Raw genomic sequence first — 18,854 nt, 5'->3', positions numbered from 1 at the left:
AGACCGCATTCCTTAACGGGAATTTGCTCGAGGATGTGTACATGACACAACCCGAGGGTTTTGTTGATCCTAAGAGTCCGAGGAAGGTGTGCAAGCTTCAGAGATCTATTTATGGACTGAAGCAGGCTTCGAGGAGCTGGAATCTTCGATTTGACGAGGCAGTCAAAACGTTTGGCTTCCTGCAAAGAGAAGATGAGCCATGTGTTTACAGGAAGGTCAGTGGGAGCGCAGTGGTCTTCCTTGTGCTTTATGTAGATGATATATTGCTCATCGGAAATGACATTCCTACCTTGCAAGGAGTAAAATCCTGGCTAGGATCGGTCTTTTCGATGAAGGACTTAGGAGAAGCCGCCTATATTCTAGGAATCAAGATCTATAGAGATAGATCGAGAAGGCTTCTAGGTCTAAGTAAGAGTACATACATTGACAAGGTCTTGAATCGGTTCAAGATGCAAGACTCCAAAAGGGGTGTCTTGCCAATGGGACATGACGTGGCTCTTAGCAAGACTCAGTGTCCAAAGACACAGGATGAGCAAGAGCGCATGAGTAGGATTCCATATGCCTCGGCAATTGGATCCATCATGTACGCCATGCTACGCATTGAGTATGACTAGTAGATATCAGTCTACACCAGGTGAGGCTTACTGGATTGCGGTCAAGAACATCCTTAAGTACTTGAGAAGGACTAAAGATTTGTTCTTGGTGTATGGCGGATTGGAAGACGAGCTCGCTATAAAGGGTTATACCGATGCTAGTTTCCAAACCGACAGAGATGACTTCAGATCACAGTCAAGTTACGTTTTCTGCCTAAACGGTGGGGCTATTAGTTTGAAGAGTTCCAAACAGCCAACCGTTGCAGATTCGACTACAGAAACCGAGTACATAGCAGCATCGGATGCAGCTAAGGAAGCTGTTTGGATCAGGAAATTCATGGAAGACCTGGGGGTCATTCCTAGCATTGCAGATCCCATTGAGTTGTACTGTGACAACAATGGTGCGATCGCACAAGCAAAGGAACCCCGGTCACACCAGAGATCCAAACACATACTCAGGCGATTTCACTTGATCAGAGAAATCATCGACAGAGGAGACGTGAAGATAAGCAGAGTGTCGACAGATGATAATATTGCCGACCCGTTGACGAAGCCTCTCCCTTCGTCAAAGCATGATGGTCATGTTGTGGGTATGGGGATTAGATGCTTGTAGGATAGATCATAGAGCATAGTGGGAGATTCTGCTCTACGATGATCCATGACATTTTGACTTTGTATTGATTCATTGATTTATGAATGCATTACTTTTCCCGTTATATGATTAGCATGTTTGTTTTATTACGGTAAATATCCTTGAATCATTGCAGATGATTCTAAACTCCTTGGTCAGTTATCATTGTGGGAACAATGATGAATTAAGACTAGCATGATGTGTGATAGATGATTATGATCATGTGCATTGGATGCAAATCAAAATCATGGGTTCTCGTTTGGAATGAGTTACTGGATGACCCGCATGAGATTGTCACATGAACATGAGTCATGACTTGAATCTCATATAGCGGTTCGTTCTTAGATCCTCAAATCTGAGATGTCTAGAGTATCTGATATGAGGAGTGACGTGTCTTGACTGCGTCAAACGTCGTCTTTAACCGGATGATCATAACGGCGTTGCTCAGATATGTTCAGTAGTCATATGCAGATAGTAGACATGCAATACGGGACTTGTCACCTCCTACGCAGGAGAGATGTCGCTGGGCCCCTCGTGGAAATCGGACTGTGAAAATGCGTGGCCACGCTATAGATGAATGTACATCTATTTTATCAGTCGGTTTGCCTAGACGAGTAAGCGGTTGAACTTGAAGGGTGGCTCATACCATGCCCTTGTTCAACATACGACATCGTGAGACAAAGGATCAGAACTCGAACTAATGATGGCTTTGTTAGATCACCTCTAACTCTATTCTAGGTGGGTGGTCATGGCATCTTGCTAGAGACTAACCATGACTTGTGGTTCGGGAAAAAGGGTTTCCGAAGCCACTGCCACTTCGAATGGGCCTACAGGGTCACACAACATTAGGGATGGATCACACATAAAGAGAACGACACGAGAAAGGAACACGAAACGAGCTGGAAGGGTTCCAGATGGCCAGACCGTCCGTTCCAGGCCTGGAACGGACTGTCCAACCATGTTGGTCCGTTCGTTCTGCTGAGAACGGACCAACCGTTCCGCAAGCGCCAGACCGTCCGTTCCAGACCTGGAACAGACGGTCCAGGAGTTCAGACCGTCCTTTCTGAGTCGGATTGCGGACCGTCCGTTCCGCGTAGAAAGTCAGAACGTCCGTTCCATACCTGGAACGGACGGTCCGACTTACGGGACAGTTTTCGGTTTCTCGCATTTTAAGGGTTTTGGGCAATTCTAATTAATGTGGGAACCGCCACAAACCCTAGCAATGACACTCAGACGTCCTAGACACTTTCTAGATCTTTGGAGAAGCTTTCTCTTGAATTCTATAGATCGGAATATCGATTCCAAGTCTAGGACATCGTTTTCTCTTCATAAATCCTAGTAGATACGTTCCAAAGTGTTGGAATTCATCCCGCCGGTGTGGGTACGTGTAGAGGAGTTGTGCTTTCAACTCTTGGTGATTAAAACAGACCCTGGATCGATTGATACTTCCAGATCTTGAAGGAACGAGGTAAGTATTCGAATCCCACGACGATATACACGATTGTTCGGATTAATGCACAATTGGTTTTGTGTGACGTTTGGCTAGGTTTAGACTTTTCTTTCCGCTGCGTGAAACCTAGAATCCAAACCCTAGATCGATGAGATCGCATGCTAGGAATCCGAAGGAAACCCAACAAGTTCTTCATCGAAAAGATTGGTCCGTAGATGTTCAAAATCGTTTTGAACACTAATTTCGTTGCGTAAACCCACGGATCAGATCCTAGCATAGTTTTGAACCGGTGGTCTAGGATCCCTTGTGACCCAGCAACTCATGCTTTGATGAAGAGAGAGGCTTCGTCAACGAGTCAGCGATGTTGTCATCTGTCGATACTCTGCATATAATCACATCTCCTCTATCTACGATTTCTCTTATAAGATGAAATCGCCTGAGTATGTGTTTGGATCTCTGGTGTGACCTTAGTTCCTTGGCTTGTGCAATTTCACCATTGTTGTCATAGTACAACGTAATGGGGTTCGCAATGCTAGGAACAACGCCAAGGTCTCCCACGAATTTCTTGATCCAAACAGCCTCTTTTGCCGCATCCGATGCAACAATATACTCAGCCTCTGTAGTGGAATCTGCAACGGTGGCTTGTTTGGAACTCTTCCAACTAACAACACCTCCATTCAGAAGGAATACAAAACATGATTGCGATCGAAAATCATCCACGTCGAACTGAAAACTAGCATCGATGTAACCACTTACAACGAGTTCATTTTCACATCCACCGTAAAACAAGAACGCATCCTTCGTCCTTCTCAAGTATTTCAGAATGTTCTTTACGACTATCCAGTGTGGCTCACCTGGATCAGACTGGTATCTACTCGTTAGACTCAATGCTAACGACACATCTGGCCGAGTACACTGCACAGTGTACATGATAGATCCTATCGCCGAAGCGTATAGAGTTTTATCAATCCGTTCTCGCTCATCAGATGTCTTTGGGCATTGATTCTTGCTTAGAACTAAACCATGCCTCATTGGCAAGGATCCTTTCTTAGATTCTTGCATGCCAAACCGTTTTAGCACCTTGTCGACGTAAGTACTCTGATTTAGACCGATCAACTTTCTCGATCCATCTCTATAGATCTTGATGCCTAGGATATAGGCAGACTCACCTAAGTCTTTCATCGCGAAACGCTTTCCTAGCCAAGACTGTGTATGCTGAGCAAAGTAGTCATCCAGTAGTGCAAAATTGGATGCAACAGTTGATCCAAGATCCAACAAGTATTTGTTTTGAGAAAGTTCTTGTAACGACCTAGAAAGTTAGAGCTGTCCCCACACACCAACACGAGACCTTTTAGCATGTTTTGTCCTCACTCGCACACATCCCGAATTTGAGGACGAATTCACTTTAAGGGGGGTAGATTGTAACAACCCAAGATTTAAAAAAAAAAATTTGTCTGGACCGACCGGTCTAGACCGACCGGTCTAGACTATCGGCAAATCGAGACGAAAACCGCGACCTGGACCGACCGGTCCAGATGTAGACCGACCGGTCCAGGCGCTGTGCAGACGGAAAGTCACGATTTTTGGCCGAAAATCGACCCGAAAGCGACGTTTTTCCATCAATCATCGACCAAAACTCGGATTTTTCAACTCTTGGGCCCGATTCCTACCCGAATTTGTCGAATCCGTGCCTTCTTAACCTCTCTCTCGTTTCAATTCTTCAGCATCTCTCTAAAAACCGACCCTCTCTGCAAATCCGAGAAATCTTCTCCCAAACCCAAGAAATTAACGCCCAATTCGGTTTCCACAGAGCAAGAGGAGCTTCACCAAGCTTCCCAATCAGCATTCAACGCATGAATTTAACCCGAGGTGAGTGAATTCGAGTTTAATTCGGAAGTTTATTAAAATGGGGTTTTGGGTTTTTGGGTGATTCATGCGAAATTGTTGATTGATTCTTGTTCTACATGCAATTAGATGAATTTTGATGAATTACCCATAGCAAATTGAGCTTGTTTGAGTAACGGAACCTTAAAAATTCACCATGTAGAACATTGAAAAACTTAACAAGACGGACCTAGTACTATCCCAGCTCAAATTGTGAAAAAGTGAAAAATGTAAAATATACCGAAAATACGGGCCAGACCGGACCCCACGTAGTCTGGACCCAAAAATGAATAACAGGTAAGATTAAAAACCACGGAATGAACCGAACTGGTTCTCCGGGCGGACCGGGACCAGCTAAGTCATACCGGAGGTACAATTCGATAATATCAATGGAAAGACTCAAAGAAAATATATAAATAAATATAAAAGACTACGCAAGCGTAAATGAATGTATAGTAGATAAACTATATAAATGCGTGTGATTGGGGTAGCTGGCATGGCATAGCGTTAATTCGGAAGGGTTTCGATTAACGTTTAGCGCGTGATTGTAGAAACGGGCGTTTGTGAATGAATGCACGATAATTGCGAGATTGCGTCCCATCTATGGGTCATCTGATCTGGGTCAGATGTTACCCATATGGGATATGATTGTGAATGAGGCGATAACCTAATCGCGCCAACGTTCGAACGATAGGACGGTTATGGGCACCCCGATGACTTACGTAGATAGCCGATTGTAGTCGGTACTATTGCGTGACGAGGAACACACGGTTCTTGGAACCGCGCCAACGTTTTCGTTAGCGACGGAGCGGACCCCGGGATATGAGTATCCCGAGGATGAGGGCATCACACATACCTGAGATTCGGGTAGATCGGGGTCTCCCGAGGAGGTGGTACTGATTTACGCTGCCAGGTTCGGACCCGAACCTGAAAAGTATTTCCGCGGCGGATGGTCGGCGAAGGAGAGTTGCAGCGATGGGCGCTCTCGTTATAGTCGATGGCGTCGGTTGTAGCCGACGTCTGGTGAGCTCCGATATTGAGAGGTGACATCAATGCCGGAGTAGGGTGACACGCCTAGCATCGAGAGGTGACATCGATGCTAGGGTGGGGTGATGTGTTCGGGCGGAGAAAAATATATTTATACCGGATCCGAGTGGTTGCGGAGTAGATGGATTCCGAGGAGAGAGGTTGTTGTGCTACGCACATGGGGAGTACATTACCTATGCATGGTGCGCGTAGAGATGATTTGACGGACTCTGTCCTGCGACTTGTCGTATGGACTTGATTGTGATTGCTGCATGCTTATCGTGATTCCGTGCTTCATTCCTGTTTATTAGAATACTAGTATATATATATATGTATTTGCTTTCCCTGGTCTCATGAGAATAGAACTTCGTGTTACGCCCGAGTTCACTCTCTAAGCAATTAGTTTAGGACGTTGTTACGCAACGTTTCAGGTCGCGAGCAACAGTAGCCGAGGAGCGGACGTCAGAGACTTGGACGTCCTGTGAACTGATCATGTATAATTATTTCCTATGGTACATTTACGCTTTCGGGGAAAAACGGTTTTGTGTTATGTCGGTAGTAGACTTTTACGGTTTGTAATAATTTCATCACTACTGTGACACCCGTAACCCGTCTCCCGCTCACGAGTTGTGCCACATGGACGCTCAACCATATAATAAAATAGCGGGAATTTAAAAACATTTTATTTTATTACACATGCAGCGGAAAACAAGTATCTGTTTACAAACCCACGTACAGTAGTATACACACCAACATAAAGACGGTAACTATAATATAATACAAAGTCAAGTCACCGCCCGTGCGAACCAACATAAGTCCAAAGAAAGAAAAGTACATGATCCAGATAGCTCCTCACACGTCACCAGTACCCTCGTCCTGCTGCTGCCAATACTGCTCCGTGTCTGAAACGTTGCATAACAACGTCCATAAGCTACGTGCTTAGTGAGTACTTCGGGTTAGACCCGAAGATCATACTCAAATTGCAAATGGCCAAACACAATCAATATTATACACACTCTAGATATAAGTATATACATATATACACACTTCATGCCATGAAACACAGTTCACTCAATCGCACAAGTAATTCACTTATCACACACACTCAGTCCAAATGACAAGTCATCGGACTTAACCGTCAAATCATCTCTATGTGCATCGCACACATAGGATACCGCAAGGATCTGGTCTCACCAGTCCAGGACATATGTACACGAGTCATAACTCGACCCATCGGGTCTCTCAGTAATAACCGTACCGTCAAATCATCTCCACGTGTGCATCACACACGTGGGTAAGGACGCTCCATGTGCAACGCACATCCCCCGCTCTCCTCGGCAATCGCCGGAACAATAAAACACGCCATCCAAATCCCTACTCCATAAAACATAATACATCAACCATCCCCTCTGACATCGATGTCACCTCTCGATGCCAGAGCACCAGGTGCCTTCTCCAGGCCACCACCGACTATGTCGAGCGAAGTCAGTACACAACTGACAACCTCTCGCCGGCCGTCCGCCACGGAGAAACTCATCGGACCCGAGCTCAGGTCTTTCTGAGTTCCTTCGCATAACCTCGTCGGGAGAATCGCTCAATCCCGAGTCACGGGTAAATGTATTGCCAGTCTCTGCCGGGAGAATCACTCAATCCCGATCCCGTTCCATAGCTAGTGGAACGTTGGCGCGGTTACAGTGTAACCGTAGGATTTCCTCAACCCCGTGATAGCCGAATCACTCAAGACTATCAAGTGTATCATCGGCTCCAAGCTCTGCCCGTGGACAACCAATCACAATCATGTCTCCTCAATATGAAACCCGACCCGGGTCAGAGATCGTAAAGAGAAGATCCCAACACTGTAACCATCGGGATATCACCTCAAACCCACTACAATCACACGCTCAACCATATCCCGGCCCTCCGGAATAAGGTCTCACGCCATGCCAACTACCCGATTTCCCAATCACATGCATTCATATATTATTATACCTATTCGGGTATACACACGTTCTTACTTGTCATTTTGGTTGTCTCGTTTCCTTTACATTCATTTGATTCCTTTTATCCTCCGATTCGATCAAATTGGGTCCGACCATTCCGGATTACCAATTCAGCTCGTTCCGAAGGTTTTACTTACCGTAAGTCGGTTTCATTCAAGTTTCATGAGGTTCGGGTAGGAAACGGGTCTAGGTAGGTCACGTATAGGGGTCGGTTGCATCGAATTTCGTTCGGTCCGAAAGAACGAACCAAAACGGGGAAAAAGGGGTCCAGAACGGACGGTCTACCCGTCTGGAACGGACGGTCTGGTGGCTTGGTCCCTTCGGTCTGGCCGAAGCTGGAACGGACGTTCCGCGAAATGTGGAACGGACGTTCTAGGTTAGAACGGACGGTCCATGTCCAGAGCGGATGGTCTGGACTCGTCTTCTTCCCCCGAAACCCTGCAAACCCTAGAACGGATGATCCATGCCTGGACCGTTCGGTCTAGGCGCATCAGGAACTTCGGGTTCCCAATTTTCGCACCAAACTCAACAAGTTATACATAAAAATGATCCCTAGAACATCAGGAATCCAAATCTAACACCAATTTCATGCAATTTCCACTCAAAGCAATCAAATCTCCATTTTCAATTTGATTATCATTTTTGGGCATAATCCGAAACACTCACTTAGCTGAAATTCGAGCTCGGGGTTTCGTTGGGGATGTTCTGTATGGTTGATTGCTGTGGTTATTTGTTGATTTCGACCGAAATCGGGACTCCAATCGAAGGTTGAAGTTTCAGACTTTTGAGAGAGTTTGTGGGGGAGTGAGAGGGCGAAGTGAGAGGCGAAGAACGACGGAATGGGCGGACCTAGGGCAGTTCTCGCGTCCCAGAAGAAGCAGGAGGTGGCACACGCCGGAGGGAGGCCGAAATTGCGGCGGTGACTCAGCAGAAAGGGAGGCGGCGCGTGACCTGGCCAAGACCGCCGGAACGGACGGTCTGCACAAGCGGAACGGACGTTCCGCTTGGCCTGGAACGGACGGTCTGCTTGTCAGACCGGACGTTCTGGCCCGTTTTCGTCCGTTTTTCTCGCTCGTTTCGGTCCAATCCTTCGGGTCAACTTGGTTAGGGTCTAACTTAATATTTTAGGGACATTTTTATGGCTCATATATGTTTTCCTAAAATTTGGTTTGAAAGTCGAATTTACGGGTTATTACAACTACCACTGGTTATGTATAATTATCTCTGGGATAATGTACCGTATATGTATGTATGAATGTTTTCCCTTCCGCTGACTCTGAAAAGAAAAGTTTTAAATTCCCGCGGATTTTCACAAATTGAGTTTTTATTTTAGTTGTCCATGTGACGCAACTCGTATTGCGGGATGCGGGTTTCGGGCGTTATCACATACGAAACAAATTATAATACATTGATAGTTTAATATATACTATTTTGAGAGTTCAGTAATATTTAAATAAGGAGAAAAACATGTTTATTTATATTTTCATTTTATTTGTGTAGAAATATTGCAAATTTTCAAACGGCCTGTTGATAAGTTTGCATATAATTTTTATGGTGATTTCATTTCATGTTAAAGTTTTGGAAGCTGCCTTACTTGCTTTACGGTATCATTTAAAAAAATAGAAGAAATATTCTTTTCATATATGTGCAACTTTTGGTATTAAAGAAAATATAAGAATGATACGTATGAAATACTACAAACAGAATCAAATAGTATATAAAAACATATTATCACATACGAAACAAATTATAATACATTGATAGTTTAATATATACTATTTTGAGAGCTCAGTAATACTTAAATAAGGAGAAAAACATGTTTATTTATATTTTTATTTTAATACCAAATCACAATAAAAATCGTATATGAGAGAAAACATTTTCTCAATATCTACTAGGCTTTGCTCAGCAAATAATTATAAATAAAGATTTTTCTTGGTTGTAAAAAATTATTATATCTATTTTTTCCATTAGAGGAATTCGTCCAAAATTATGTTTAAAAGAGGTTCAAATTTTATCTATCCTTAGGTTAAAAAACATGCTCTTGGACCTAAAGAACATTTTTTTCTAAATAATATTTCAAATCTTTAACTAATTATTAGACGACATGTTTGGTTGAGAAGTTAAAAAATAAAAATAAAGAAACCTCCAATTAATAAATAAATCGGGACTATTAAATAAAAAATGAGTTTCTTTTTTAAAAAGAGTATGATAACATCAAGATAAACTGAATTGTTTCTTTTCCAGTTCATTATTGAATTTTGTTTTATATAAATAGTAGTCATATTTCATCGATTCACTAAATAAGTAAAAAACAAAAGATGTAACAGAGATGAAAAAACTCAATTACGGATTGTTATGTTCTATTAACTGCTACAATAAAAATTGAAATACCGGATTAGCTTAAACTTATTGCAGCTTTTGGTTTATTTTTTTTGTCGAAAATCTATATAATTGAGTATTTCTCGTTTTGGATGCTCATCTGTTTCCTACTAAATAATATATCATGACCAATATATAAATGTTTGGGCACATGCCCCATTTATTAATTAAAATTTTGAATTTTCTTCTAAAATTTTAGATAAAATTTTTAATTGCTCTCGGTCCAAAAATATATTTACTTTTATATAAACCTTTTTATAGTTATATATTTTTATTAAATTTTTATATTTTATATGTATATTAATATTATTGCCTAATCTTATAAATTTGGTTGGCTTCGCCCTGAATGAGTCATATAATCGAAAAATGAATTATCATTGTCACGCGAATCCGTTGGATCATTGAAGTTAATCTTGAAGTTTCAGCTCGCTTGTACATAAGTAATTTTACATATAGGAATGACTATTTGATGAGAACGTTAGAAATTAAATCAAAGAAACTTCTTAATAAATACCATGAGAGTTAAGAAAATAATTATTATGTGAAGTTTCCGTTATAATTTTTCATGCTTTATAAAGATGATCCAATTTCATTTTCACATAAGTCAAACAAGACGGTCTTTGTTGCACCTTAACTTAAGACACAAAAACTAAACCCTAAAGCATACACACGAGTTAAAGATGGCGAAACTAAACAATTCCATGGTTATGTTTTTCGTAGTTGTAGCTTTCGCATATGCATCAATGCATGTGATTGCTGTCGAAGAAGGCGAACCCAAGCAACTATGGGATCAGTGTCTTACCAAGATTAACCCGAAGTGTGCATTGGATATAGTTGAGGGTATTTTTGGAAACGGGACAGTCTCTGACTCTTGTTGTCCGGAACTTATCAAAGAGGGGAAGTTGTGTTATGACACTCTCATCAAATACATGACGAGCAGGCCGATTTACATTGCCCGCGAAGCAGAGTATTTGAAAAAGAGTGATGACTTATGGACTCGTTGTGCTGCTATTCCCACGATAGCTTAAGTTTTCCATCATTTATATAATATATATGTGTTATGATTTCGGCTAAGTGAAAAATATTTCTTTTATTTACGCTTATTCAACGTCATATAAATCATCATATATATTTAAATAACACAAACATTCATGAAATTTATTATTTGTGTAGAAATATTGCAAATTTTCAAATGGCATGTTGACAAGTTTGCATATAATTTTTATGGTGATTCCATTTCATGTTAAAGTTTCGGAAACTGCCTCACTTGTTTTACGGTATCATATTATAAAAAATTGAAAAAATATTCTTTTCATATATGTGCAACCTTTGGTATTAAAACAAATATAAGAATGATACGTATGAAATACTACAAATAGAATCAAATAGTATATAAAAACGTATTATCACATACGAAACAAATTATAATACATTGTTAGTTTAATATATATTATTTTGAGAGCTCAGTAATATTTAAATAAGGAGAAAAACATGTTTATTTATATTTTCATTTTAATACCAAATCACAATAAAAAACGTATAAGAGATAAGAATTTTTTTCAATATCTCTTAGGCTTTGCTAAGTAAATAATTATAAAATAAAGATTTTTCTTGGTTGTAAAAAATTATTATTTCTATTTTTTCCATTAGAGGAATTCGTCCAAAATTATGTTTAAATGAGGTTCAAATTTTATCTATCCTTATGTTAAAAAACATGTTCTTGGACCTAAAGAACATTTTTTTTCTAAATTATATTTCAAATCCTTAACTAATTGTTAGACGACATGTTTGATTGAGAAGTTGAAAAATAAAAATAAAGAAACCTCTAATTAATAAATAAATCGGGACTATTAAATACAAAATAAGTTTCTTTTTTAAAAAGAGTATGATAACATCAAGATAAACCGAATTGTTTCTTTTCCAGTTCATTATTGAATTTTGTTTTATATAAATAGTAGTCATATTTCATCGGTTCACTAAATAATTAAAAAAAATGATGTAACAGAGATGGCAAAACTCAATTACGGATTGTTATGTTCTATTAATTACTAAATAAAAATTGAAATACCGGTTTAGCCTAAACTTATTGCAACTTTTGGTTTAATTTTTTGTTTCTTCAAGTTAGTTATGTGCACCTTTATAGATTGCTCATCAATTTATTCTTTGTAGGATGTTTCATAACTTTTCCTTTTTATTCTTTGATGTGTATAAAAACACTACGTATATCACTCTTTTTATCGGAGTATTTGGTCACAGTTTCTTAGGGATCGAGTATCCGAGTTTTGGATACTCGTGGAATGAGCAAAAGACTCAGGTACTCGGCCGTTGCGAGTTGAGGTGAGACATACATGATCTAAAGAACGTGCATTGAAGCGTCACGAAGGTAAACCATAATCGCCCTCGCCACATCTCGAACACTCGAAGCTCTACTTTTGTTGTTGTGATTTAAAAAAAAAAACTAAAAAACGAGTTTCGAAAGTAACACCAAATGATCACCTCTTCATCCTCTCGTTGTTTCCTCACGCTCACGGCTTCTCGTCGCCTTTATCTCGAGTCTCCTCTCTTCATCCCGCGTGAATTCATGCTCCCTCATTGGCTTGCCCTCTCGCTCCTCGTACTTGTTTCGGGTTACCAATGAGTATAGATCATAATCACTCAATAAAATTTGTGGCTCAAAATTCCAGATTTCACATACTGAGACTCAAACTTAACTTGGTCGAATACCTCAATTTCGAATATCACGAGATAATTATTGTATGTATCTCAATTTTTGGTACCACTTCCATCCTTCTTTCTTCTTGTTTTACTTTCCTATTTGTTTTTAAACTAGATAAAATTTTGCATGCAATAAATAAAAAATGGAACGAAAATCTGTATAATTGAGTATTTCTCGTTTTGGATGCTCATCTGTTTCCTACTAAATAATATATCAAGACCAATATATAAATGTTTGGGCACATGCCCCATTTATTAATTAAAATTTTGAATTTTCTTCTAAAATTTTAGATAAAATTTTTAATTGCTCTCGGTCCAAAAATATATTTACCTTTATATAAACCTTTTTATGGTTATATATTTTTATTAAATTTTTATATTTTATATGTATATTAATATTATTGTCTACTCTTATAAATTTGTTTGGCTCCGCCCTTAATGAGTCATATAATCGAAAAATGAATTATCATTGTCACGCGAATCCGTTGGATCATTGAAGTTAATCTTGAAGTTTCAGCTCGCTTGTACATATGTAATTTCACATATAGGAATTACTATTTGATGAGAACGTTAGAAATTAAATCAAAGAAACTTCTTAATAAATACCATGAGAGTTAAGAAAATAATTATTATGTGAAGTTTCCGTTATAATTTTTCATGCTTTATAAAGAGGATCCTATTTCATTTTTACATAAGTCAAACAAGACGGTCTTTGTTGCACCTTAACTTAAGACACAGAAACTAAATCCTAAAGCATACATACGAGTTAAAGATGGTGAAACTCAACAATTCCATGGTTATGTTTTTCGTAGTTGTAGCTTTCGCATATGCATCAATGCATGTGATTGCTGTCGAAGAAGGCGAACCCAAGCAACTATGGGATCAATGTCTTACCAAGATTAACCCGAAGTGTGCATTGGATATAGTTGAGGGTATTTTTGGAAACGGGACGGTCTCTGACTCTTGTTGTCCGGAACTTATCAAAGAGGGGAAGTTGTGTTACGACACTCTCATCAAATACATGACGAGCAGGCCGATTTACATTGCCCGCGAAGCAGAGTATTTGAAAAAGAGTGATGACTTATGGACTCGTTGTGCTGCTATTCCCACGATAGCTTAAGTTTTCCATCATTTATATAATATATATGTGTTATGATTTCGGCTAAGTGAAAAGATATTTCTTATATTTACGCTTATTCAACGTCATATAAATCATCATATATATTTAAATAACACCAACATTCATGAAATTTATTATTTGTGTAGAAATATTGCATATTTTCAAACGGCCTGTTGATAAGTTTGCATATAATTTTTATGGTGATTCCATTTCATGTTAAAGTTTTGGAAGCTGTCTCACTTGCTTTACGGTATCATATTAAAAAATGGAAGAAATATTCTTTTCATATATGTGCAACTTTTGGTATTAAAGCAAATATAAGAATGATACGTATGAAATACTACAAACAGAATCAAATAGTATATAAAAACGTATTATCACATACGAAACAAATTATAATACATTGATAGTTTAATATATATTATTTTGAGAGCTCAGTAATATTTAAATGAGAAAAACATGTTTATTTATATTTTCATTTTAATACCAAATCACAATAAAAAACGTAAGAGATAAGAATTTTTTCAATATCTCTTAGGCTTTGCTAAGTAAATAATTATAAAATAAAGATTTTTCTTGGTTGTAAAAAATTATTATTTCTATTTTTTCCATTAGAGGAATTCGTCCAAAATTATATTTAAAACAGGTTCAAATTTTATCTACCCTTAGGTTAAAAAACATGCTCTTGGACCTAAAGAACATTTTTTTCTAAATAATATTTCAAATCTTTAACTAATTATTAGACGACATGTTTGGTTGAGAAGTTGAAAAATAAAAATAAAGAAACCTCCAATTAATAAATAAATCTGGACTATTAAATAAAAAATAAGTAAAAGAGTATGATAACATCAAGATAAACTGAATTGTTTCTTTTCCAGTTCATTATTGAATTTTGTTTTATATAAATAGTAGTCATATTTCATCGATTCACTAAATAAGTAAAAAATAAAAGATGTAACAGAGATGGAAAAACTCAATTATGGATTGTTATGTTCTATTAACTGCTACAATAAAAATTGAAATACCGGTTTAGCTTAAACTTATTGCAGCTTTTGGTTTATTTTTCTTGATGTTATCATACTCTTTTTAAAAAAGAAACTTATTTTTTATTTAATAGTCCGGATTTGTTTATTAATTGGAGGTTTCTTTATTTTTATTTTTCAACTTCTCAACCAAACATGTCGTCTAATAATTAGTTAAAGATTTGAAATATTATTTAGAAAAAAATGTTCTTTAGGTCCAAGAGCATGTTTTTTAACCTAAGGGTAGATAAAATTTGAACCTCTTTTAAACATAATTTTGGACGAATTCCTCTAATGGAAAAAATAGAAATAATAATTTTTTACAACCAAGAAAAATCTTTATTTTATAATTATTTACTTAGCAAAGCCTAAGAGATATTGAAAAAATTCTTATCTCTTACGTTTTTTATTGTGATTTGGTATTAAAATGAAAATATAAATAAACATGTTTTTCTCCTTATTTAAATATTACTGAGCTCTCAAAATAAAATATATTAAACTATCAATGTATTATAATTTGTTTCGTATGTGATAATACGTTTTTATATACTATTTGATTCTGTTTGTAGTATTTCATACGTATCATTCTTATATTTGCTTTAATACCAAAAGTTGCATATATATGAAAAGAATATTTCTTCCATTTTTTAATATGATACCGTAAAGCAAGTGAGACAGCTTCCTTCCATTAGAGGAATTCGTCCAAAATTATGTTTAAAAGAGGTTCAAATTTTATCTACCCTTAGGTTAAAAAACATGCTCTTGGACCTAAAGAACATTTTTTTCTAAATAATATTTCAAATCTTTAACTAATTATTAGACGACATGTTTGGTTGAGAAGTTGAAAAATAAAAATAAAGAAACCTCCAATTAATAAACAAATCCGGACTATTAAATAAAAAATAAGTTTCTTTTTTAAAAAGAGTATGATAACATCAAGATAAACTGAATTGTTTCTTTTCCAGTTCATTATTGAATTTTGTTTTATATAAATAGTAGTTATATTTCATCGAATAAGAATTTTTTCAATATCTCTTAGGCTTTGCTAAGTAAATAATTATAAAATAAAGATTTTTCTTGGTTGTAAAAAATTATTATTTCTATTTTTTCCATTAGAGGAATTCGTCCAAAATTATGTTTAAATGAGGTTCAAATTTTATCTACCCTTAGGTTAAAAAACATGCTCTTGGACCTAAAGAACATTTTTTTCTAAATAATATTTCAAATCTTTAACTAATTATTAGACGACATGTTTGGTTGAGAAGTTGAAAAATAAAAATAAAGAAACCTCCAATTAATAAACAAATCCGGACTATTAAATAAAAAATAAGTTTCTTTTTTAAAAAGAGTATGATAACATCAAGATAAACTGAATTGTTTCTTTTCCAGTTCATTATTGAATTTTGTTTTATATAAATAGTAGTCATATTTCATCGATTCACTAAATAAGTAAAAAACAAAAGATGTAACAGAGATGGAAAAACTCAATTACGGATTGTTTGCTAAGTAAATAATTATAAAATAAAGATTTTTCTTGGTTGTAAAAAATTATTATTTCTATTTTTTCCATTAGAGAAATTCGTCCAAAATTATGTTTAAATGAGGTTCAAATTTTATCTACCCTTAGGTTAAAAAACATGCTCTTGGACCTAAAGAACATTTTTTTCTAAATAATATTTCAAATCTTTAACTAATTATTAGACGACATGTTTGGTTGAGAAGTTGAAAAATAAAAATAAAGAAACCTCCAATTAATAAACAAATCCGGACTATTAAATAAAAAATAAGTTTCTTTTTTAAAAAGAGTATGATAACATCAAGATAAACTGAATTGTTTCTTTTCCAGTTCATTATTGAATTTTGTTTTATATAAATAGTAGTTATATTTCATCGATTCACTAAATAAGTAAAAAACAAAAGATGTAACAGAGATGAAAAAACTCAATTACGGATTGTTATATTCTATTAACTGCTACAATAAAAATTGAAATACCGGTTTAGCTTAAACTTATTGCAGCTTTTGGTTTATTTTTTTGTCGAAAATCTATATAATTGAGTATTTCTCGTTTTGGATGTTCATCTGTTTCCTACTAATTAATATATCATGACCAATATATAAATGTTTGGGCACATGCCCCATTTATTAATTAAAATTTTGAATTTTCTTCTAAAATTTTAGATAAAATTTTTAATTGCTCTCGGTCCAAAAATATATTTACCTTTATATAAACCTTTTTATGGTTATATATTTTTATTAAATTTTTATATTTTATATGTATATTAATATTATTGCCCACTCTTATAAATTTGTTTGGCTCGGCCCTTAATGAGTCATATAATCGAAAAATGAATTATCATTGTCACGCGAATCCGTTGGATCATTGAAGTTAATCTTGAAGTTTCAGCTCGCTTGTACATATGTAATTTCACATATAGGAATTACTATTTGATGAGAACGTTAGAAATTAAATCAAAGAAACTTCTTAATAAATACCATGAGAGTTAAGAAAATAATTATTATGTGAAGTTTCCGTTATAATTTTTCATGCTTTATAAAGAGGATCCTATTTCATTTTTACATAAGTCAAACAAGACGGTCTTTGTTGCACCTTAACTTAAGACACAAAAACTAAACCCTAAGGCATACATACGAGTTAAAGATGGCGAAACTCAACAATTCCATGGTTATGTTTTTCGTAGTTGTAGCTTTCGCATATGCATCAATGCATGTGATTGCTGTCGAAGAAGGCGAACCCAAGCAACTATGGGATCAATGTCTTACCAAGATTAACCCGAAGTGTGCATTGGATATAGTTGAGGAAAACTTAAGCTATCGTGGGAATAGCAGCACAACGAGTCCATAAGTCATCACTCTTTTTCAAATACTCTGCTTCGCGGGCAATGTAAATCGGCCTGCTCGTCATGTATTTGATGAGAGTGTCGTAACACAACTTCCCCTCTTTGATAAGTTCCGGACAACAAGAGTCAGAGACCGTCCCGTTTCCAAAAATACCCTCAACTATATCCAATGCACACTTCGGGTACCAAAAGTTGCACATATATGAAAAGAATATTTCTTCCATTTTTTAATATGATACCGTAAAGCAAGTGAGACAGCTTTCAAAACTTTAACATGAAATGGAATCACCATAAAAATTATATGCAAACTTATCAACAGGCCGTTTGAAAATATGCAATATTTCTACACAAATAATAAATTTCATGAATGTTGGTGTTATTTAAATATATATGATGATTTATATGACGTTGAATAAGCGTAAATATAAGAAATATCTTTTCACTTAGCCGAAATCATAACACATATATATTATATAAATGATGGAAAACTTAAGCTATCGTGGGAATAGCAGCACAACGAGTCCATAAGTCATCACTCTTTTTCAAATACTCTGCTTCGCGGGCAATGTAAATCGGCCTGCTCGTCATGTATTTGATGAGAGTGTCGTAACACAACTTCCCCTCTTTGATAAGTTCCGGACAACAAGAGTCAGAGACCGTCCCGTTTCCAAAAATACCCTCAACTATATCCAATGCACACTTCGGGTTAATCTTGGTAAGACATTGATCCCATAGTTGCTTGGGTTCGCCTTCTTCGACAGCAATCACATGCATTGATGCATATGCGAAAGCTACAACTACGAAAAACATAACCATGGAATTGTTGAGTTTCGCCATCTTTAACTCGTATGTATGCCTTAGGGTTTAGTTTTTGTGTCTTAAGTTAAGGTGCAACAAAGACCGTCTTGTTTGACTTATGTAAAAATGAAATAGGATCCTCTTTATAAAGCATGAAAAATTATAACGGAAACTTCACATAATAATTATTTTCTTAACTCTCATGGTATTTATTAAGAAGTTTCTTTGATTTAATTTCTAACGTTCTCATCAAATAGTAATTCCTATATGTGAAATTACATATGTACAAGCGAGCTGAAACTTCAAGATTAACTTCAATGATCCAACGGATTCGCGTGACAATGATAATTCATTTTTCGATTATATGACTCATT

The 18,854-nt window shown here is 36.6% G+C and overlaps 3 protein-coding genes across 3 annotated transcripts; 2 read left to right on the top strand and 1 right to left on the bottom strand.

The window, feature by feature from the left end:
• The first annotated feature begins 10,646 nt into the window (after positions 1-10,646).
• LOC104803180 lies at positions 10,647-10,994 on the top strand. Its single transcript, XM_010527062.1, has one exon. It carries the CDS (start codon positions 10,647-10,649, stop codon positions 10,992-10,994), a length of 348 nt encoding a protein of 115 aa, XP_010525364.1.
• A 2,459-nt stretch (positions 10,995-13,453) lies between these two features.
• LOC104803178 lies at positions 13,454-13,801 on the top strand. The gene has a single exon (XM_010527061.1). The coding sequence runs from the start codon at positions 13,454-13,456 to the stop codon at positions 13,799-13,801; it is 348 nt and encodes a 115-aa protein (XP_010525363.1).
• A 4,335-nt stretch (positions 13,802-18,136) lies between these two features.
• LOC104803164 lies at positions 18,137-18,564 on the bottom strand. The gene has a single exon (XM_019201276.1). It carries the CDS (start codon positions 18,517-18,519, stop codon positions 18,172-18,174), a length of 348 nt encoding a protein of 115 aa, XP_019056821.1. The 5' UTR covers positions 18,520-18,564; the 3' UTR covers positions 18,137-18,171.
• Positions 18,565-18,854: the final 290 nt, after the last annotated feature.

The sequence above is a fragment of the Tarenaya hassleriana genome, unplaced genomic scaffold, assembly GCF_000463585.1.
Source record: "Tarenaya hassleriana unplaced genomic scaffold, ASM46358v1 Cleome81, whole genome shotgun sequence".
Taxonomy (NCBI): Eukaryota; Viridiplantae; Streptophyta; class Magnoliopsida; order Brassicales; family Cleomaceae; genus Tarenaya; species Tarenaya hassleriana.
The sequence above is the reverse complement of the archived record's forward strand: the minus strand, read 5'-3'. Positions and strand labels throughout refer to the sequence as shown.

What these genes read in the sequence shown, in the direction of transcription:
- LOC104803180 (XM_010527062.1), top strand. Translation starts at nt 10,647, where the DNA reads ATGGCGAAACTAAACAATTCCATGGTTATGTTTTTCGTAGTTGTAGCT.
- LOC104803178 (XM_010527061.1), top strand. Translation starts at nt 13,454, where the DNA reads ATGGTGAAACTCAACAATTCCATGGTTATGTTTTTCGTAGTTGTAGCT.
- LOC104803164 (XM_019201276.1), bottom strand. Translation starts at nt 18,519, where the DNA reads ATGGCGAAACTCAACAATTCCATGGTTATGTTTTTCGTAGTTGTAGCT.